The sequence below is a fragment of the Juglans regia genome, chromosome 7 (assembly GCF_001411555.2).
Source record: "Juglans regia cultivar Chandler chromosome 7, Walnut 2.0, whole genome shotgun sequence".
Classification (NCBI taxonomy): Eukaryota; Viridiplantae; Streptophyta; class Magnoliopsida; order Fagales; family Juglandaceae; genus Juglans; species Juglans regia.
Window position 1 is genome coordinate 9207459 of NC_049907.1, and position 22102 is coordinate 9229560.

General features: G+C 34.5%; 3 protein-coding genes across 3 annotated transcripts; all 3 read right to left on the reverse strand.

The window, feature by feature from the left end:
- Nucleotides 1-67: 67 nt before the first annotated feature.
- Nucleotides 68-1393, reverse strand: LOC109004154 (acidic endochitinase-like). Its single transcript, XM_018982604.2, has 2 exons — nt 1038-1393; nt 68-659 (listed from the first exon to the last, which is right to left on the reverse strand). The coding sequence occupies exons 1-2, from the start codon at nt 1391-1393 to the stop codon at nt 80-82; spliced, it is 936 nt and encodes a 311-aa protein (XP_018838149.2). The 3' UTR covers nt 68-79.
- Nucleotides 1394-7331: 5938 nt separating this feature from the next.
- On the reverse strand, nt 7332-8896 carry LOC109004165 (acidic endochitinase-like). The gene is made up of 2 exons (XM_018982626.2): nt 8363-8896; nt 7332-7972 (listed from the first exon to the last, which is right to left on the reverse strand). The coding sequence occupies exons 1-2, from the start codon at nt 8716-8718 to the stop codon at nt 7447-7449; spliced, it is 882 nt and encodes a 293-aa protein (XP_018838171.1). The 5' UTR covers nt 8719-8896; the 3' UTR covers nt 7332-7446.
- Nucleotides 8897-10867: 1971 nt separating this feature from the next.
- LOC109004164 (acidic endochitinase-like) lies at nt 10868-12416 on the reverse strand. The gene is made up of 2 exons (XM_018982625.2): nt 11897-12416; nt 10868-11513 (listed from the first exon to the last, which is right to left on the reverse strand). The coding sequence occupies exons 1-2, from the start codon at nt 12250-12252 to the stop codon at nt 10988-10990; spliced, it is 882 nt and encodes a 293-aa protein (XP_018838170.1). The 5' UTR covers nt 12253-12416; the 3' UTR covers nt 10868-10987.
- Nucleotides 12417-22102: the final 9686 nt, after the last annotated feature.

Below are 22102 nucleotides of genomic sequence, written 5' to 3' on the forward strand. Positions count from 1 at the left end.
TCACTATCTGTGAAATAGTATTTCAAAGAAATTATTTTAATTTCTTCAATACAATATTTGTCTTCCAACCAATCACGGTTTATACTTTACAAACCATATTATTAAAACTAATATAATGTGGCCTCAAACTTTCAGAAAAACTGTTTTTAATAGCTGAGCTATAGCCCTCGTCATAAGTCCTAGACCAAAGCATAACACCTCCATATCTTGAAGAATTCTTAATAGAAGGTAAAACTTCATTAGTAAGAACATTGGGAGGGATGTAGCCAGTCCAAGCTGCATCGGGAGCTGCAGTCAACCCCAGAAATATCTGCCCAGCTTGAATAGTGTTCCATTGATTCCAAGAATTCGTAAGGTTGTCTGCATTGCTAGAGTATTGACAGGGTTGGTTGTTATAGAATTGGACCCAGACATAGTCAAACAGGCCAGTGTCTAGTGCTCCTTTTAGCCAAGCGTCTGGGAATGGACAATCTGGTGCTGCTGTTAGGAAGACCTTTTTCTGTTGGCTAAATGTAGACAGTGCCCTTGCAAGCTCGTCCCAATGCTGGTTTGTGTTTCCCTTAATATAAAAGTCAATGCCATCTAGAACTGCATCACCCAATGGACGGGAGCTAGATTGGCCACCAAGAAAGTTGTTCCACAAGTAGTTTGCAACACTCCTGCCAAGTAATCAGTATCAGAGAACATCATTTTCTTTTCTTTCACTTGGTGAGAGGGACCAGCAAAACATGCACATTCCCTTCTAAACATCTACGCTTTAAAACAGATTTTAAAATACAAAAAAAAAGAAAGAAAAAGTTCTACTACTTTCTTACAAGATGGTGTATAAAAGCATAAATTATTGTGGGATCCATATCAGTAGGTGTTTGCTGTTTTGACCTCTTAAGTCTTAATAGCAGCAATGGATCCCAGAAGAAGTGACGTTTTAATACACTCACTTGCAAGTAGTATGACTGTAAAATAATAGAACCTCAGACTTTTAAAGTTTAAACACTAAAGATTCCCAGTGGAATATAGTGAGAAGAAGCAATGCTTGCCTGGCATCATCAGCAGAGGAGAGGAAATATCTACCAGCAGCGCCTCCAATGGAGAGAATCACTTTGATGCCCTGGTTTTGGCAAGCTCTGATGTCGTTGCTCAAGCCGGTGCACCCATTTGTGGTTGTGTTACAGTGGCCGGCAAGGTTCATCTGTGGGGTCTGGCCGCTGCCAAATGTTACCAGGAAAGCTATGTTCACTATACCATAATTCCTTGTGGCGCAAGCATCCGCCAAGCTGCCCTCATTTCCATTCTGGCCCCAATACACACAGATCACGCCTGCATTCGAGCCGCTGAACAGGGCAATGAACAAAAGGCAGAACAAGGCTAATGGGGTTGACAATTTTCGAGCCATTAGTGTGCTTTGAATTAAGAGTGAAGGATGGGACATATATGTATAGGCATACGTAGACTTGACTTTATTGTCTTCCAATCAACACGTTCGTGAAAGACGATTGCAGAGACACCGGGTCAAACTGGTAATGTAATGACTAGTCACTCATCAAGGTGCAAATTGCCAGAGTTTTATTAAAACAAAGTCAAATTCTGCCAAGTGCTTGATATGTGGTGTAAAATATTTTCAAATAGAATTATTTTTAAACCAATATCACACGCCTATATTTCTATAAGTTTATAATAGTTCAATTATATTTTTTAATTAATGAGTTATATTGGAATTCGAATACCTCCTGATTTCACGATGGCCGGAAGTTTTTTTAAACAATGAGAGGGTTAAGGATTTTTATCTACAATATAATTGTGTCTCTAATCAGCAGAAAACATTTAGAAGAAAATTGTTAGGGTGATCCTTCTATTTTTGTCAAGTGAAATTCTCAATCAAGCTACAATGGAGATAGATACATTTTCTAATTGGTATTATTTAACGTGGATCATAGAAAAAAAACCTGATATTTAATGTTTTAATTATAATAATTAGAGGGATGCTACTCATTATTTCACACCATACACTTTACATATTTTAAAATTATTTTTTATTTTTAATTATTTTATTTTTGTTAAACCAATTAAGTTGTTCTACTTATCATCTATACACCACATACTTATTATAAGAAAAATGAAAAAAAAAATTGAAAATAAGTGAAGTGTGTGGTGTGTGAAGATGATAAGTAGAATTATTCTAATAATTAACATGTGGTATTAGAGCGAAATGTTTTAGATATTCTATGGTCTCAATAAAATATAATATAGATTTAGTTTTTTGAATTGTGTTATGGTTTTACATGTACTACATTTTAGGGGTGGTAATATGTGACATGACCCATTAACTCAACACGAACACAACACGAAATTAGTAGGTTTGGATTTGATGTTAATGAGTTGGGGTCAAAACGAGTTGACCCGTTAAGACACTATTCATTGATGGGTTAACCCTCTTAACATGCTAGTGACCCGTTTATACTTGTTACATTTTTTATTCAAAATTATAATTATATCCTTCTTAACCTAAAAACGAAAATACCCTAACGCGCTATTTTGTTCTTAACTCCTAGACCCTCACTCTCTCTCAGTTCTCATGAGTCACGACTGTCTCCAACACTTCCTCTAGATTGTAATTTTGGTATTTTTATTATTTAAATTACAATTTTGGACTTATGTTGTTAGTTTTATATTTTTAGAAGATATTATGGTTTAAATTTTTTTGTGAAGTTATGTTAATCAGATCAAATGGATTATTTGGGTCAATTCAGCCCATTTACATAAATGGGTTGAAAAGGGTTGACACAGATCGAAATGGGTTGTGTCGATATATTTTTAATTAATTCATAACGGGTTCAAACGGGTTGTGTCATGTCAACCTGTTATTTTAATAGGTCGTGTTAGCTTTTGAAAATCTGACCCATTAAGTTTAATGGGTCGTGTTCGGGCTGATCTATATTGTATAATATACACGACTTAACATGATACGAACAAGACTCGTTAACACGTTTTGCCACCCCTACTACATGTGTTTCAGACATAAACTTCATGTGTTTATGAATTTGTGTATTGATCATATATGTGGTCTCAACATGGGAGAGTTGAGGAGAGAGTTTATGTTGTTATGTTGTTATGGTATGAGAGAACGTTTATGTATGGAGTCCCCCGATTCAAGTGAAAACAATGATGAAAGAGCCGTCGTATGGGTCGACGAAGGGTAGTGCGAGGCTGGCCAAAGTGCCCTCGTCGGTAACTCGGGATGGGAAGGGCCGTTGGCAGGCTGGGAAGGCACGAACAAGTGGTGGTTGTGCCCCTAGTTTTTGTTTTTGAAATAATAAAAAACGTGCTGACGGTGGAGGGAGGAGGCCATAAATCACATCACAAGCGCCTCCTATTTGGGATGAGTGGAGTTGTTACACAATAGCGGCGGCAAGGAAGTGAAAGAAAAAAAAAGGAAAGGGTTCTAGCATCGAGAGGATGCTAGAAACCTCCTCATTGACGTCTCTATAGTAGCGATGCAAAGGACTGAAAGTCCAACAGTTGTGGTGGGAGGAGGCCGGGGTTGCCTTGCCGATAACGACCACGACTGTGTCAGAATGGAGGCTAGAAATCTTAGCTGGGATGGCGACAACGTGATAGTGGAGGAAGAAAGAAAGTTGGGTCGTGTGTCACAGGTCTCTGGTAGAGTTTTAGACCCATTAGAACTTGGGCTAATGTTAGTGATCTAAAAGCCCATCCCAACCTGTTAATTAATAGTAGAACAAAAAAGGGAAAGAGTATAAGAGCCTATGGGCCAGCAACATTTGGCCCAAACCGAGTATTGAAAATAACAAAAGAAAAACATAAGGTCGCTGACCAGCATAGTGGGCCCGGTCCAGACCAAACTATACACCAAAAAGGGAACCCTATGTGACCACCTGCGCACCGGCTCGAGTATTGAACCGGGTCGCGCATTGAGTTGACAGATCGGATCCAATTTCGACCTAGATCCAGCCAGCTTTATTATTATTATTATTTTAATATTATTTTTTCAAAATAAAAATATCAAGTTTAAACACAAAGAATCTCTGTGAGATGTAGCAAGAAAGAAGCAATGCTTGCCTGACATCAACGGCAGAGGAGAGGAAATAGCTAGCAGAAGCGCCTCCAATGGATAGCACGAGTCCTAGGGGTGTAAACTCAAATCGAAAAATTGAAAAATTGGTCCGGACCGGACCGGACCGGTTTTGAACCGATTCGGTCTGGAACTGGTTTTTAAAATGTAAAAACTGGTCCGTTCCGGTTTTGAAATTTTTTGGACCGGACCGGTTGATTAAAAAAAATAAAAAATAATATTTTTATATATAAGTTTTATACAAAATATTTTAAATATATATTAAATATTAATATAAATAAATTTTATATATAATGTATAATTATAAATTTATACATTAAATGTTAATTTATAATTTCATATATATATATATATACATATATATGAAATAATTTCATATTATAATTTATAAATTATTACATTAAATATTAATACTATTATATAAGTTTATAAATAATACTAATAGTCTAATATAGACTATAGATTATAGTTATACTTATAATTAATACTAAAAGTTTTTACTAAAAGATTATAACTAATACTAATACTTATAATTAATACTAATTTTTTTTTTATAAATAAATTTTTAATGACAAATTGTGAAATTTATATTTTAAAAAAATCGGAAAATCGGACCGGATCGGAAACCGGTAAAACCGGAAGTATCGGTTTAGGAGGGTAACTGGTGCGTAATTGGTTTTAAAAATTATAAAACCGGTACATACCGGTTCGGTCTTAGATTTTGTCCAAAACCGGACCGGTTACACCCCTAAGCATGACCTTGATGCCCTGTTTTTGGCAAGCTCTGATGTCGTTGCTCAAGCCGGTGCACCCATTTGTGGTTGTGTTACAATGTCCCGCAAGGTTCATCTGTGGGGTCTGCCCACTGCCGAATTTGTTCAGGAAAGCTTTGTTCACTATACCATAATTCCCTGTGGCGCAAGTATCCACCAGGCAGCCATCATCTCCATTCTGGCCCCAATCCACCAAGCTATGATCACCATACCATAATTCCTTGTGGGGCAAGATCACGCCTGCCTTAGAGCCGCTGATCAGGGCAAGGAACAGAAGGCAGAACAAGGCTAATGGGGTCTGCAATTTTCGAGCCGTTATTGTGCTTTGGGTTAGTAGTGAAGGGTGGAACAAATATGTATAGGCATACGTAGACTTACCTTGTTTGTTTTCACAATCATTCTCATTTCATCTCATCTTATCTAATTATTAAAATTTTTTTAAATTTTAACACAAAATAAAATAAATAATTCAATTATTTTAAATATTAAAATAAAAATAATATTAAAAAAATATATCATAATAATATTTTATTCAACTTTCAACTTTTATTCAACTTTTAACTTTTATTTCAATTCATTTTACTATAACTGTAGAACCATAAAATTAGCTAATTCATTTATTTATATGTAACGCTCAGTGTGATTACTACACTCTCACTTAAAGTTGCATGATAATGAATATCCAAGGTGCATTAATGGCTGTACAAACTGTGGCAGTATCTTGGAATATTACCTTTGCATGAATGTCTCCAGCCCTCTCTTCTTGCAGTAACAGATGCAGTTTCTTCTACTTGTCTTAAAAATTTAAGATTTCTTTCACGAGGACTAGATTCTTTATAAGTGGACTCATGTAAAATATTTAGTTAAACGGAAATGACGGGTGGAGTCAAAATCAAATTCAAGAATTTTTACTTTGATACTATGTTAAATTATCATTAATTCAAAAAGCTTAAGCCGATCGGCAGAGTTATGTTTAGTAGTTTAATTTATATTCTAACGTCCCCCTTGACTTAACGTATAAGTTAAGATGATGAGATAACTTAATTGAACGAGTCATATAATTGATTGAGTAACTAGTTTTGTAAGTGTTCTGTGAATACCATTTTGCTTAATATCAAAGTCTATTGCCATCTACTAAGAGCATTGGCAATAGCCTAGCCATTGCTAACGCCAAGTGCAAATTTTACCTTTTTTGGTCACAAAATTCCTACATTGAACTAGCTATAGCCATATTTTTTAATTTTGAGCTAGAGTAACTTTCCCCACCTAGCTATGTTTGGCGACACACTATTGAAGGACCAAATGAGTTTTTTATTATTTTTTCTCAATTTCCCTCCCTTTCCCTCCCTTTTTGGTAATTTTTCTTGCCAAATTACTTTTCTTTTATGATAAAGTTTCTAATTGAGGGTACATTTATTTTCTATCATTATTAGCTTAATACACAATATAAAAATATAAATAGCAAAATATACTTATTTTCTATCATAGTTTTTCTTAGTTTTTTGTTTTTTTTGTTAATACTGAGTAATTGGTTTGTGAATCTCACAATGCTATGAATGTATGTAGCAATCTGGGTGCGTAAAGTTAATGTGCATCCGAGTGACTTGCCGTACTACAACTTAAAATTAATGACTCTACTTGTTGGCAAAAAAAGAAGGGTTAGCAAAAATTAGTTTGTTGGTTTCAAGAATTGTTGTATAATTTTTTTTATCAAATATTATTAAAATATATGAAGTATATTTACAAAATATGAAAAAAAAATTTGTCAAATATTATTAAAATATATAATAGAATAATATTATTTTGACTTTAAAATGACTAGTCTAATGTGGACTCAGATAGTCAAAAGTTAATACAATAGCCAAAATGTAAGATTCTAATCAAATTTTAGACTTGGCAATGGCTAGTCCATTGCCAATGCTCTAAGGCATCCCCCAGTGGTATAGAATTAGATTGGCTAAAGTTCAAGTCTCTGTTTATAAGGACTTCAAGGTAGAGAGATCAAGCATATGCTTTGACTTGTAAGTTCTAAACAAAGATCTCCTCAGTCCATAAAATTAAAACGATAATTGATTGATAAAGAAGAAAGTTTTTAGATATTAAGCAAAAATGAGTTACATTAATTGCACTAATATTGTCAAATCATATTAAAAAAAGAGGACTGTTATATCCACAAAAAAATTACACAAAAAAAAATTATACAAACTGACGTGGCTTCATATAATCTGTTAGATCTACTTTATAATAAAAGTAACTTTACAATCTGAAAAATCATATAAAGTCACATCAGTTTATGAGATTGTTTTTGTATAATCACTTTGTGACTAGAGTATTTTCTTTAAAAAAATATCTCGAATATTTAAAGAATATTGCAATTTAATAGATTAAATTGGAAGAAATTTATGCAACCCAATTTAAATAAACAAACATAAAAACTTTATGAATATTAGGCTGGAAAATTCTGTATATTGGAAGAAATGTCTCTAGATTTTTTATTTTATAGAGATTATTGCTTTATTTATAAATAGTAGGCATTACATCCTTTAAACTGGAACTTATTCAGTGGAAGTCAATACAAAATGTTCAAACATTGCTTTTAATAGCTGCGCTATAGCCCTTATCATAATTCCTAGACCAAAGCATAACCCCTCCATATTTTGAAGAACTCTTGATAGCAGGCAAAACATCACTATTAAGCACATCGGGAGGGATGTAGCCACTCCCAGCTGCCTCTGGAGCAGCAGGCAATCCCAGAAATATCTGCCCAGCTTGAATAGTGTTCCACTGATTCCAATAGCTCTTCAGGTTGTCTGCATTCCCAGAGTATTGACAGGGTTGGTTGTTATAGAATTGGACCCAGACATAGTCAAACAGGCCAGTGTCTAGTGCTCCTTTTAGCCAAGCGTCTGGGAATGGACATTGTGGTGCTGCTGTTAAGTAGACCTTTTTCTGTTGGCTAAATGCAGACAGTGCCCTTGCAAGCTCGTCCCAGTGTTGGGTTGTGCCTCCCTCGATATCGAAGTCAATGCCATCTAGAACTGCATCACCCAATGGACGGGAGCTGGATTGACCCCCAAGAAAGTTGTTCCACAAGTAGTTTGCAACACTCCTGCACAGTATCAGAGAACATCATTTTCTGATCTTTTACTTGGTGAAAGGGACCAGCAAAACATATACATTCCCTTCCAAACATCTACGCTTGAAAACAAATGTTAAAAAGAAAAACAAAACAAAAGTTGAAAGTTCTAAGTCGGTGTAAATAGACACTAATTATGGTGGGATCCACTACAATTATCGATAAATGTGGCAAACTCGGTGTCGGTAGGTGTTTGATGCTTTGACTTTTTAATAATAGCAGTGGATTCCAAAAAATTGACGTGTTTACGTACCGACTTATAAGTAGCATTACTGAAACTTTTTAATAAAACCTCAAACTTTTCAAGTTTAAACATCAAAGAAGCTAGCTCTATGAAATATAGTGAAAAGAAGCGATGCTTGCCTGGCATCTTCAGCAGAGGAGAGGAAATAGCTACCAGCACCGCCTCCAAGAGAGAGCATCACCTTGATGCCCTGGTTTTGGCAAGCTCTGATGTCGTTGCTCAAGCCGGTGCACCCATTTGTGCTTGGGTCACAATGGCCAGCAAGGTTCATCTGTGGGGTCTGGCCGTTGCCAAATGTTACCAGGAAAGCTATGTTCACTATACCATAATTCCCAGTGGCGCAAGTATCAGCCAAGCTGCCCTCATTTCCATTCTGGCCCCAGTACACAGAGATCACGCCTGCCTTTGAGCCTGTGAAGAGGGCAACCATTAAAAGGCCGAACAAGGCTAATGGGGTCTGCAACTTTTGAGCCATTGTTGTGCTTTGCTAGTTGCTGCTTCGGATTGAAAGTTAATGGTGAAGGGAACTCTATTTATAATTTGATAGGCATATTGGAATACAGTGAACAATGACTTTATTTTCTCCCAGTCAATACGTTTGTGGAAGAAGATTGTCAAGAAACCGTGTCAAACTAGAATCCTATGCAATACAAAATGTCCTTGTCAGTCCCTGAACTTTCACTTCTTATTTTGAATGTCCGAGCTCATTACTAGGAAACAGGCTAATTATGAATTTGAGTCTATTTCTGGGTAAAATTGCAGGAAACTTTTCTGTATGAATAGCGGTGTAAAAATGGCTCACATTTCTTGGAAGTTGGCATAAGTTTCCAAGTTTTTAATGACTTGCGCGTGAAGACTTGTCCAGTACGTCTCTAGAAGGGGGAAGAAGACAGGAAAGTCTTGCAGGAAAGCATGCTAAAGGCGTTCAGATAAGCGAGAAACAAAGAACGGGTTTGGTTTGGAAAGATATCATATATAAATATAAATATATAAATATATATTTATTATTTTATTTCTCAGCATTTCACACCATAAAAAATAAAATAAATAAATAAATGAGCGGTACTAGTCACACCGCTGGAGCTCTCGCTAGTAGTTTTGGGATGAGTTTTTTTTGTATTTTTTTTACATATATTTTTCAAATATATTTTAAAAAATAAAAAAATTCATAATATTATTAAAAAATACTTATTTAATCATTAAATAAAAAAAATAAAAAAAAGATAAAAATTTGTTGGAGTTAAAATGAAAATGAAGAGTAAAAACAGAGAAAATGAAGGAAAAACTCAATCCTCTAATCTGTAGGATTGATTCTGAAAATTCCTTGTCCTTTAAACTTCTTGATTACAGAATATATATAGTCACGCAGATACACACAAGGCATTAAATGGGAATATGAGTCCCAATACATGTAAATTAAATATAACAAGCTAAATATAGCAAAGCATAAAACAGAATATGCAGCAGTAATTATGAAAATTACGTCAACTTTAATAAAATTAGCAGTAGAAACTAAGGGTAAAAGTAATATTTTTCTAAATAAATACATACAACTGTTTTCAAAACTATCAAGTATGAATCATCAATATAATATGCTGCTCTTTTGTTATCGGTAGTTATTTTCAGTTTTCACCATAAACATATCATTAATATAGAAGGCAACTGTCTCAGGAACAAACAAACTCAGCCCCCCCGATTAAACTGATCCTCTGATCCTAAAATCCTGCCATGGCTTTACGACCACTCCCATCATCGACAACTTTGATACTTTAATGAACTGATGATATTTTTATCCTATTAAAATTTAGAGGTTATATATATAAAAGATTTGAATGGTAGGATCTGAAAGAATATCAGCTTATCCACACTATTTGAATGGTAGGAACTGATGATACTTAAGCCGATCGGCAGAGTTATGTTTAGTAGTTTAATTTATATTCTAACGTTCCCCTTGACTTAACGTATAAGTTAAGATGATGGGATAACTTAATTAAACGAATCATATAATTGATTGAGTAACTAGTTTTATAAGTGTTCTGTGAATACCATTTTGCTTAATATCAAAGTCTATTGCCATCTACTAAGGCATCCCCAAGTGGTATAGAATTAGATTGGCTAAAGTTCAAGTCTCTGTTTATAAGGACTTCAAGGTAGAGAGATCAAGCATATGCTTTGACTTCTAAGTTCTAACCAAAGATCTCCTCAGTCCATAAAATTAAAACAATAATTGATTGATAAAGAAGAAAGTTTTTAGATATCAAGCAAAAATGAGTTACATTAATTGCACTAGTATTGTCAAATCATATTAAAAAAAGAGGACTGCTACATCTACAAAAAATTACACAAAAATAATCATATAAATTGATGTGATTTCATATAATCCGTTATATCTACTTTATAATAAAAGTAACTTTACAATCTGACAAATCACATTAAGTCACATCAGTTTGTGGGATTGTTTTTGTATAATCACTTTGTGGCTGGAGTATTTTCCTTAAAAAAATGTCTCGAATATTTAAAGAATATTGCAATTTAATAGATTAAATTGGAAGAAATTTATGCAACCCAATTTAAATAAACAAACATAAAAACTTTATGAATATTAGGCTGGAAAATTTTGTAGATTGGAAGAAATGTCTCAAGATTTTTTTTATTTTATAGAGATTATTGCTTTATTTATAAAATATAGTAGGCATTACATCCTGTAAACTGGAACTTATTTAGTGGAAGCCAAAACAAAATGTTTAAACATTGTTTTTAATAGCTGCGCTATAGCCCTTATCATAATTCCTAGACCAAAGCATAACCCCTCCATATTTTGAAGAACTCTTGATAGCAGGCAAAACATCACTATTAAGCACATCGGGAGAGATGTAGCCACTCCCAGCTGCCTCTGGAGAAGCTGGCAACCCCAGAAATATCTGCCCAGCTTGAATAGTATTCCACTGATTCCAATAGCTCTTCAGGTTGTCTGCATTCCCAGAGTATTGACAGGGTGGGTTGTTATAGAATTGGACCCAGACATAATCAAACAGGCCAGTGTCTAGTGCTCCTTTTAGCCAAGCGTCTGGGAATGGACACTGTGGTGCTGCTGTTAAGTAGACCTTTTTCTGTTGGCTAAATGCAGACAGTGCCCTTGCAAGCTCGTCCCAGTGTTGGGTTGTGCCTCCCTCGATATCGAAGTCAATGCCATCTAGAACTGCATCACCCAATGGACGGGAGTTGGATTGACCCCCAAGAAAGTTGTTCCACAAGTAGTTTGCAACACTCCTGCACAGTATCAGAGAACATCATTTTCTGATCTTTTACTTGGTGAAAGGGACCAGCAAAACATATACATTCCCTTCCAAACATCTACGCTTGAAAACAAATGTTAAAAGAAAAACAAAACAAAAGTTCTAAGTCGGTGTAAATAGACACTAATTATGGTGGGATCCACTACAATTAGCGATAAATGTGGCAAACTTCGGTGTCGGTAGGTGTTTGATGCTTTGACTCTTTAACAATAGCAGTGGATTCCAAAAAATTGACGTGCTTACGTACCGAGTTATACGTAGCATTACTGAAACTTTTTAATAAAACCTCAAACTTTTTAAGTTTAAACACCAAAGAAGCTAGCTCTATGAAATATAGTGAAAAGAAGCAATGCTTGCCTGGCATCTTCAGCAGAGGAGAGGGAATAGCTACCAGCACCGCCTCCAAGAGAGAGCATCACCTTGATGCCCTGGTTTTGGCAAGCTCTGATGTCGTTGCTCAAGCCGGTGCACCCATTTGTGCTTGGGTCACAATGGCCGGCAAGGTTCATCTGTGGGTTCTGGCCGTTGCCAAATGTTACCAGGAAAGCTATGTTCACTATACCATAATTCCCAGTGGCGCAAGTATCAGCCAAGCTGCCCTCATTTCCATTCTGGCCCCAGTACACAGAGATCACGCCTGCCTTTGAGCCTGTGAAGAGGGCAACCATTAAAAGGGAGAACAAGGCTAATGGGGTCTGCAACTTTCGAGCCATTGTTGTGCTTTGCTAGTTGCTGCTTCGGATTGAAAGTTAATGGTGAAGGGAGCTCTATTTATAATTTTATAGGCATATTGGAATACAGTGAACAATAACTTTATTTTCGCCCAGTCAATACGTTTGTGGAAGAAGATTGTCAAGAAACCGTGTCAAACTAGAATCCTATGCAATACAAAATGTCCTTGTCAGTCCCTGAACTTTCACTTCTGAGGTTGAATGTCCGAGCTCATTACTAGGAAACAGACTAAATTCTGAATTTGAGTCTATTTCCTGGTAAAATTGCAGGAAATATTTCTGTATGAATGGGGGTGTAAAAATGGCTCAATTTCTTGTAAGTTGGCATAAGTTTCCAAGTTTTTAATGACTTGCGCGCGAAGACTTGATCGTCAACTTCGTAAAGAGACAGGTAATGTAAATAAGTCAGAAAAGTCGGTCCGAGTGGGGGCAGCAGCTTAATTGATTCTGATAGGTAACTAACTGTACAGTACGTCTCTGATCCTAAAATCCTGCCATGGCTTTACGACCACTACCATTGATATTTTTATCTTATTAAAATGTAGAGGTTATATAAAAGATTTGAATGGTAGGATCTGAAAGAATATCAGCTTATGCACACTATTTTGGAATTGCAAGAAAAAAAAATAATGTTAGGCACGAGGCTTTGTAATGCGAGCTCTTTATAACAAAATTGGGTCAATCGAGAAAAACTGATTTTTTGTTTTTACATTTTTTTTTCTTTTATTAAGGAATCTACTTTTTTATTTTTACAAAAGATGAAAAGATCAATATAAAATTTGTGTATATGAAATTTGTATAAATAGAAATGATATTTGCAATCTTAGGATCTATAAGTCTCGTGTATTCTATTTGATAAAAGTAGATAAATATAGAACTTACATAAAAAAAAAAAAAATATTTTAATAGTAGACCTCATTTTTTTTAAAAAGAGTGCGTGAGACTTGTACATCTAAGACTGTATCTAACATTATTCTTGAAAAAAATGAGATCTACTATTAAAAAAATAATTTTTTTATTTAAGTATTAAATTAATATTTTTTTAAAAAAAATGTTCGTGAGACTTCCGCATCTTAAAATTGTAAATATTATTTTTTTTAATATAGATTCATTTTTATTAAGACTTTAAGGCCTCATTTGGTTGTTAAACTCATCTGAGTTCAACTCAGTTCAATCTAATTTTTAGTTAAATCTAACATTCAAACATTCAACTCTCGAATTATTAAATTCATCTAAATTTAAAACCTCTTTATACATTGGATCTACAATATTTTTGAACTTCCTATAAATACATCTAAACTTATCTTAATATTTAAACACATTTAAATTCATTTTAAATAAATCTCATAAATTTAATCTATTATCTCAATTTACTATTATTCATAAAAAATTCAATTCAATTTAATTTAACTCAAGATCTAAATGAAGTCTAAGAGTCAACTGATGAATGGGTCAAGGTCTTCCATAATTTGGGTCCATATCAGTAAAAAGAGTAATGCTATACAACCTCCCCAACCTACACACACCACATTTTTTTAAATATTTATATTTTTTAATATTTTTTTAAAATTTTTTTTTGAGTTTATTCTTTTTAAAATAATTTTATTTTTCTATTCATTATTCATATATTAAAAATTTGATGAAAGAAAAAAATAATAAAATTTAAAAAATGTATGATATGTGGAGGATGAGAGATTGTGTAGATTTTTTCCAGTAAAAAAGGCTAGGATAGGCATTAGATAGCCCAATATATAGCATTGGGCTAAAAGTTAGAAAAATATTACTTTATCATCCGAAGTCTACCACGGTATACTTGAGCGGTGCTACTCAGGTGGCAGAGTAGCACCTCTCAAAAGCTATGATGTATAGGCGCTTTTATTTTTCTTTTCTTTTTTTAAGAATGTATAGGCTCTTATTGAGAGTATGATTTTTCGTATAATAATACTAGATATAAATTTTAAATAGATACGCTTCATATAAATATTTTTAAAAATAATAAATTTTACTAATAAAAAATAATTTTTTTATATTTTTTTAAGATATGATCTATTTTTTTACAAGGACTTGTATGAAGCTTGTACAAATTATTTATCTTTCTTTATAATAGTCTCTTCGGTGCAGATGACACGGACAAGGCCGCTAATTCTGCAATATTATTATATACAATTTAATATCCCTTGTCACCACAAATAAAAACACTATCAATAATCCCAAAGTTTTTCTTTCTTTCTTATTTTTGTCCAAATACTTTCTAGATTTTCAATTTTATCCTTTCTCTTGATTTATAAAAATTTATATATATGATTCTCAAGTAAATTAATGAGAGACTTACCATATCAACCAAGTTAAGCTGCAGCTTTAAGGAGAAGAGTAAGAGGTAGAGATTCTTTAGAACAGAGCATAATATAAATAATAAAATTTATTCATTCTTATTTTAAACTTTGATTTTACACTTCATCATTCTCGTATTGGATTCACTTATTAAGAATATTCAAACTTACACGTGAGAAGTAATATTAAGAAATAATACAAATAACAAAAAAAAAAAAAAAGGTTCTACTACTTTTTTACAAGTTGGTATTTATTGTATTGTATATTATGTTACATATTATATATTTAATTATAAAAGTGATATGCTTATATGATTAGCTAATACATATATATGTATACATAGGTGTATGTATATATTTATCAATATTAATCAAGTCGAGTCAAATTTTATCGAGTATATATTATTTACTAATCAAGCAGATATCTATTTTTTTATTACTCGAATTCGATTCGAGTTTAACTAAATGAGTACTGAGTGAACTATCGAAGAGACTAATTCTTTTACAACACTACGGGCCATTGTTGTGCTTCGAATTATTAGTGAAGGATGGGACATATATGTATAGGCACATGGAAGCAAATTGCAGACATCGTGTCAAACTGGAAATGTAGTGACTAATCACTCATAATGGGGCAAATTGCAACAGTTTTATTATGGGTGATGCTACACCCACGAAGGATCTCACCGAACGTCAATTTTTTTTTTCTTTTTTTCTTTTTAATTTTTTTAAATACTTTAAATATTTAAAAAAAATCATAAATTCATTAAAAAAATACTTCATTAACTATTAAATAAAAAAAACCCAATCGGTGGGTTTTATCGGTGGATATAATAGGCGGAAGTAGTGTTTTCCTTTATTAAAACACAATGTCTGACGCGCTCATACTTCTATGGATTTATACTAAGGAGAAGTTTGGATTCAAATATGATTTGAGATGAGTTGAGATGAATTGTGAATAATAATGAGATGAGGTGTGAATAGTAATGAAGTTTGTGAATTAAAGTTACTGAATAGTAATAAATAGTAGTGAGATGAGTCGAAATGAGTTGAGATAAGCTGAGATGAGCTGTGAATATAAACGTCTCCTAATTTAATTATATCACGTTGGTGGGAAGGCTCGAACATGCGGTGCCCTTGTTTTTGTTTTTTTAAAAAAATAAAAAGGTGCTGACGGTGGAAGGAGGAGGCCGGAAATCGTATCACCGACACCTCCTCTCTGGGATGAGTGGAGCTTCTGCACAATAGCGGTGGCAAGGAAGTGAAACAAGAAAAGGGCAAGTGTTCTAGCGTCAAGAGGAGGTGGACGTCTGCGGCGGTAGGAGGGGAACAAAAGGCTATTTTATTATTATTATTTAATAATGGGGTTTGCAAATCATGTTTGCCTTCTTTTTGTCTCCCAGATTCAGTTAGATTATTTTATTATTATTATTTTAATATTAGTTTTCCAAGTAAAAATATCAAAAAAATAAAAATAATTCTTTATCAAATCATGTCTTTTATTGTTTAATAAATATATGAGTTATTTGCAGTTGAATTAAGGCTATTAGTTATAAAATACTTAAGTATTGTTTTTTTTTAATTTTATTATAGAGTAGACCATAAAATGTCTGAATTACTTGGAGTTGAATTATGGCTATTAGTTATAAAATTCTTAATTTTTATTTCTTATGAATTTTTACTATATGGTAGGGCGTATAAATGTATGAATTATTTGGACTTGAATTATGACTATTAGTTATAAAATTCTTAATTATTGTTTCCCATGAATTCTTTTGTATGGTTGGCCATATATATCTATATATATATATATATATTGTAATGTCTGTCCTTGTGGTGAGACTTTAAAAAATAATTTTAGAAAATGAGACAGGAATTATTGACCCTTTCTAAACTTTTTCCATGCATTCATAGATATAAAAGATTCTAGGTTTAAAACTAAAATCTACTATATAAATCTAAGAGAGAGTTTTGCAGCGGAAATTATTAAGTTAAATTTAAAAGTCCTTTTACAAAACTTATTTTCATACATTACGAAAAACCTGCCTAAGCTTCCATCACTTTTCCTTTGGGTCATGTCTGTCTTGTTTTTTCTTCCTCGTTTTGTCCCTGAGAGGGGCAATGATATACATAAAACCTAAAGTGAGTCGAATACTCCGTAAGTATTACTTCATACTATAAAAATACACTAACATAGGTTTTTATTCATGCATTCATCATTCATTTACATACTTTACATAAAACATTCATTTTATTTGAAAACATTACAAGATGAAGTATTTCTTTAAAAAAATTTTCCTTTCTCATAAAACATTCTTCACACCTTGTACATCCTTCATAAAGAGCTAAATGATTACACAAGATTCAATTTAACTCTTTTCACTTTTCCTCTGACCGATACACATTGTTACACCTCGTGTGTTGGGGTTAGCGGTCTTTTAGACCCGGATTTTGCATGTGGCCACAGGTTAGGAATCCCTTTCAATCAGGGGTAGCACTGAGTGTATTACCATTACTACTTACATGGCATTGCAATTTTCCCAATCCTTTGTTACTATCATCCATTCATTCAGTCATGATCATTACATATTTTCATATATTAAAACATTTATTCATTTCAGTCTTTTCCTTTTCATTCATTCATTCAGTCATTTCCTTTTCATTCTTTTCAGTCATCAGTCCATTTCATTTCATAAACATCATTTAAAAGTATAAGCATAAAGGTCATCAATAAAAATCATTTCAAGTATAAGCTTAAACATCATTATAAACATTATTTCATAGCATTCTTTAAATATCATTTCATAACATCATTTAAAACTTGTTTCATAGCATCATTTAAACATCAATTCATAGTATTATTTAAAAACACTTTCATCGCATCATTTAAACATCATTTAAAAGCATCAAGCATAAATCTCAACATTTATTTTCATGAAAATAAGGCCAATAACTACTACATATAGCATCAATTCACATGCATACAATTATTACTTGGGGTGCATAAATAAGGGTTGCTAAAGAAATCTTTTACATACATATACCTTTAAACACTCATACTTAACATACTTTCATAAACATCCTTTCATTTCATTTCATAAAATATCATAAAGAGAAACATTTCTTTTCATTTCATATAATTTAGAAAACTCTATAAGAGTATAAACATAATACTTATCTGGACTCCATGTCATTCTCATTTCATGCAATCCATTCATGTGCGTGTCAGATGACAACCTACATGCATTCATAACCTTAATGTCATTTCCTTTTCAAGTGCATAAGTAACTAAACTTTGAAATACATAAACTTCTCTTCACTTAGACACACTCTATCATCTAAGTCTATCTTCTATACTTTTCTTTATCACGTTTCTTTATCACGTTCCTAAATTCTCAACCCATAGCTTGGGACCCACTTTAGGTCACCTTTCCAAACACATACTCTATGTTCTTATCCTTTAAAGTGAACATCTATGATTCACTCTAAAGTTAAGACACACAATCGTCTTCATTATACTCTTCCTACCAAACCATCCATCTTGATGCATAACTTGGACCAACCAAGTTATACAACCCAATTGCAGTCAATACACATATCTTTTCCTTCATCCATACACAATAATCAACACTTCATCGTAATGGTAACCATGCATAATACACAACTTTAAATTAACATTGAGGCTTAAAAATCATGTATTTATGCTTAGAACAGACTATCCATTACATACGAAAAATCTGTCCGGTATATGCATCCAACAAAATTACACATGTACCCTACCCTTTTTATCACCTAAGATCAACATATAATTCACTAAACGCCCACTTGTGTAAACAAACTTCATAAACCCGACACTAACGTCCAACTCAAACACATACAATCATTACGCTTCAAAGTCTTCCCCAACCTTCATAATCCCAACACTTCACTTAACATCATGCCACTTCACAAACTACACAACTATCTCAACACTTACACAATTTCCAACCACTTTCAAACTATACCGTGATCTCATCACTTCACATGGCATTTGACTATTGCACAACTACCCAATCACCTCATTATTCTGACAGCACAACTCTACACAACAAACCTGTCACTTCAAACTACTTAGTCACATCATAAACTACTCAACAACATTGTTCGCAGTAATCCCAACACTTCACATCATCTATCCACACTGCATAATAGCCCCCATCACTTCACACTACACAACTTTACACTTCACAACAACAACACATTTCACATATAATCCTATCACTTCAATTACACAACTACCACCAACTAATCCATCCACATCTCACAACATAGCACAATCACAACATTATACACTTCACAACAACAACATAGTCCACAACGCCAGTCACGCTTCACCATAAAATAACTATCAAGGGAAAGGAATATGAATTATACCGTGCATTGGAGCTGACTCGTTGCATCCCTTATTGACCGACATGGTCTTGTGGTGTGTTATGGCTCAGCTATGGGGGTTAGAGATTGCAGAGCCAGAGTGTGCGAAGGTGGAAGAAGAAGCAAGAGTTGTGTCGGGCAGAAGTGTTCGAAGTGAAGTCTAAGGAAGTCTGGAGTTATGAAGCTAAAGTCTGATGCGGTGCCATTTTATTGCCAGTCACGCGGCGGTGTCGTTCTACCAAGTGATAAAGCTGTGCGTTTTGTTGAGTTACTTTGCTATAAGTTTTGTAATAAGTGTAGTCCACGTCTCTTTCATTTGGTAAGTTCTAAAAGAAGTTTGTTAAGGGTTAATTGTGTCTTTTCTGCCAAATTTCGTTTGGATGATATCTGTAAAGGTGTCCAAGGAATCTGTAGTGGGCATTTTAAAAAACATTGGACAGATACTGTAGTTGTTTCTTTGGAGGAATTGGGACCTTGAATCCCCAAGGTGTGGCCACTCTTTCATCTTCTTCCTCTTGCTATTTTCATTTCCTCTTTTTTACAATAAGATTCTATGCATTCTGCCCATGCACGATAACATTTACATACCATTTTATCGCCATCCTTATTTACATGCTACCCAGACTCAACAATACCCTAACAAGTTGGTACTAGAGACCACAGATCCAATGGTTGATGGAACACGATCTAAGCAACAACAAGAGCTTTTGCAACACCAGGTAGACACCCATGAAGTGCATATCCAGGAAATCTTGGAGAGACTTGATCAAATGGCTAATATGATGAGGACCGTTGTGGCCAACCAAAATCCTCAACAGGAGCAGCGTAGTGAACATGAGTTGGAACTTCATGATCCACAGAGAAAATTTCACAGGGGAGTTTGCATGGAGTTTCCAAACTTTGAAGGTGAGAATCCTGCAACATGGGTATTTAAAGCACATCATTATTTTGAATATCACCAAACACAATCTTCACAATGCCTATTAATGGCATCCTATCGCATTAATGGTGAGGCCCTGATTTGGTATCAAGATGCACTTGAGAGTGCCCTCTTTAATAGCTGGGAAACATTCACTAGGGTGCTACAAATACGCTTTGGCCCCACAGCGTATGATGACTCAATGGAAGCGTTAGCACACTTAAAACATACCACCATAATAGCTGCTTATAAGACTATTTGAGTCTTTGTCTAATAGGCTAAGAGGCATCTCCGAACATCATAAATTAAGCTATTTTCTAAGCAGCTTAAAGGATGAAATCCGCCTTCCTATTCGGATGCTTAGTCCTATTAACTTGAACGCAGCCTTTGGATTAGAGAAAATCCAAGAGGAATACTTATTGAGCACTAGAAAACCATGGAGACCATCAGGTGATTCACATCAGTTTGCTCATAAGGAGGGGGGTAATTTTCGTGGACAGCAGAGTGATAACTCTAAAGCATTAGTACCTTATACACCAACAAAGAAAGTATCATTGATGCAAATGGATGAGAAGCGACGGAAGGGCCTATGTTACCATTGCGAAGAAAAATGGAATTCTACTCATGTTTGCAAGCAACCATGACAAAGGAGGAGAAGAGAGTGCTGGTGACAAAGGAGAAGAAGAATTTTATGATTCTAAAGACATGGATGATAAGGGAGATCCTAACTCAGATGTTGCCCCTAAAATTTCACTCTATGCAATTGCAAGAACTCCAAACGCTAACACCATGCATTTGGTTGGGCGGATCAAGGGTATTTCTGTGGTGGTATTGGTAGATTCGGGGAGTACCTAGAACTTTCTAGACCCATCCATTGCCAAACAAGCTAAGCTTCAAGTGGAGGGATTGACCCAACTTTTAGTTCATGTAGCTAATGGGAAAATTATCAAAAGCACGAGCCTATGCAGCAAGTTGGAATTGGCAGTGCAAGGTAACAAGTTCTCCTTTTTTTTTTTCCTGTTAACGTTGGGTAGTTGTGATGTTGTAATGGGAGTGTTGTGGCTTAAAAATTTGGGCTTGATTATGTGGGACTTCTCAAAATCGTGCATGCAATTTTGCTGGGAGGGCAAGAAGGTTTACCTATGGGGTATTCCACTTAGCACTTTATCGTCTGAAGGAAATTATCTATAAATTGTGAGAAATCTCAAGTTAAGCTAGGGGACCTGCAAGCAGTGCTGGGCAGATTTTCTGCAGTGTTTGAAGAGCCTAAGGGTCTTCCACCCTCAGAGCTATAGGATCATAAAATAATTTTAAAGGAATGAGCACCACCGATTTCTACTCGACCCTACCATTACCCCCACAACCAAAAGTCAAAACTTGAAAAAATAGTGAAGGACCTTTGAATTCAGGAATAATAAGACCGAGTTCCAGCCCATTCTCTTCACCCGTTCTGTTAGTCCCTAAGGTGGATGGAAGTTGGAGATTGTGCGTTGACTATAGGGCTTTAAACCAGCACAAGTAAATGATAAATTTCCAATAACAGTCATTGATGAACTGCTGGATGAGTTGTTTGGTGCTGTGGTGTTTTCAAAATTAGATTTATGATCCGGTTATCACTAGATTCTTGTAGTACCAGAAGATGTTGCAATGACAATGTTTCGCACGCACGAAGGAGATTATGAGTTCTTAGTAATGCCCTTCAGATTGACCAAAGCCCCAACCACTTTTCAAGGCTTGATGAACGAGGTCTTTAGGCCCTTTTTGAGGAGGTTCGTCCTTGTATTTTTTGACGACATACTCATTTACAGCAGGTCATGGGAAGATCATTTAGTCCATTTGCAAAGGGTCATTGAATTATTACAGAACAACCAGTTATTTGCTAAGCAATTGAAATGTAGTTTTGGGGTCAAGGAAGTTAATTATTTGGGCCATGTTATTTCAGCACAAGGGTTGCAAACAGATTGTTCAAAGATAAGTCGATGCTCGAATGGCCTATACCAAAAAATCTAAAATCTTTGAGGGGGTTCTTTGGGCTCACCGGCTACTATTGGAAGTTCATAAAGAACTATGGCATCATTGCAACACCTCTTACCGTCCTTTTAAAAAAGAATTCTTTCAGCTGGACCAATGAGGCAGCCCAAGCCTTTTGCCAACTAAAAGAGGCAGTTTCTAA

Excerpts from the sequence above, each read along its gene's own strand:
- LOC109004154 (XM_018982604.2), bottom strand. The coding sequence starts at position 1,393 with ATGGCTCGAAAATTGTCAACCCCATTAGCCTTGTTCTGCCTTTTGTTC. Across the intron at positions 660-1,037 it reads TCCTCTGCTGATGATGCCAG|GAGTGTTGCAAACTACTTGT; the intron begins GCAAGCATTGCT and ends ATTACTTGGCAG.
- LOC109004165 (XM_018982626.2), bottom strand. The coding sequence starts at position 8,718 with ATGGCTCAAAAGTTGCAGACCCCATTAGCCTTGTTCGGCCTTTTAATG. Across the intron at positions 7,973-8,362 it reads TCCTCTGCTGAAGATGCCAG|GAGTGTTGCAAACTACTTGT; the intron begins GCAAGCATCGCT and ends GATACTGTGCAG.
- LOC109004164 (XM_018982625.2), bottom strand. The coding sequence starts at position 12,252 with ATGGCTCGAAAGTTGCAGACCCCATTAGCCTTGTTCTCCCTTTTAATG. Across the intron at positions 11,514-11,896 it reads TCCTCTGCTGAAGATGCCAG|GAGTGTTGCAAACTACTTGT; the intron begins GCAAGCATTGCT and ends GATACTGTGCAG.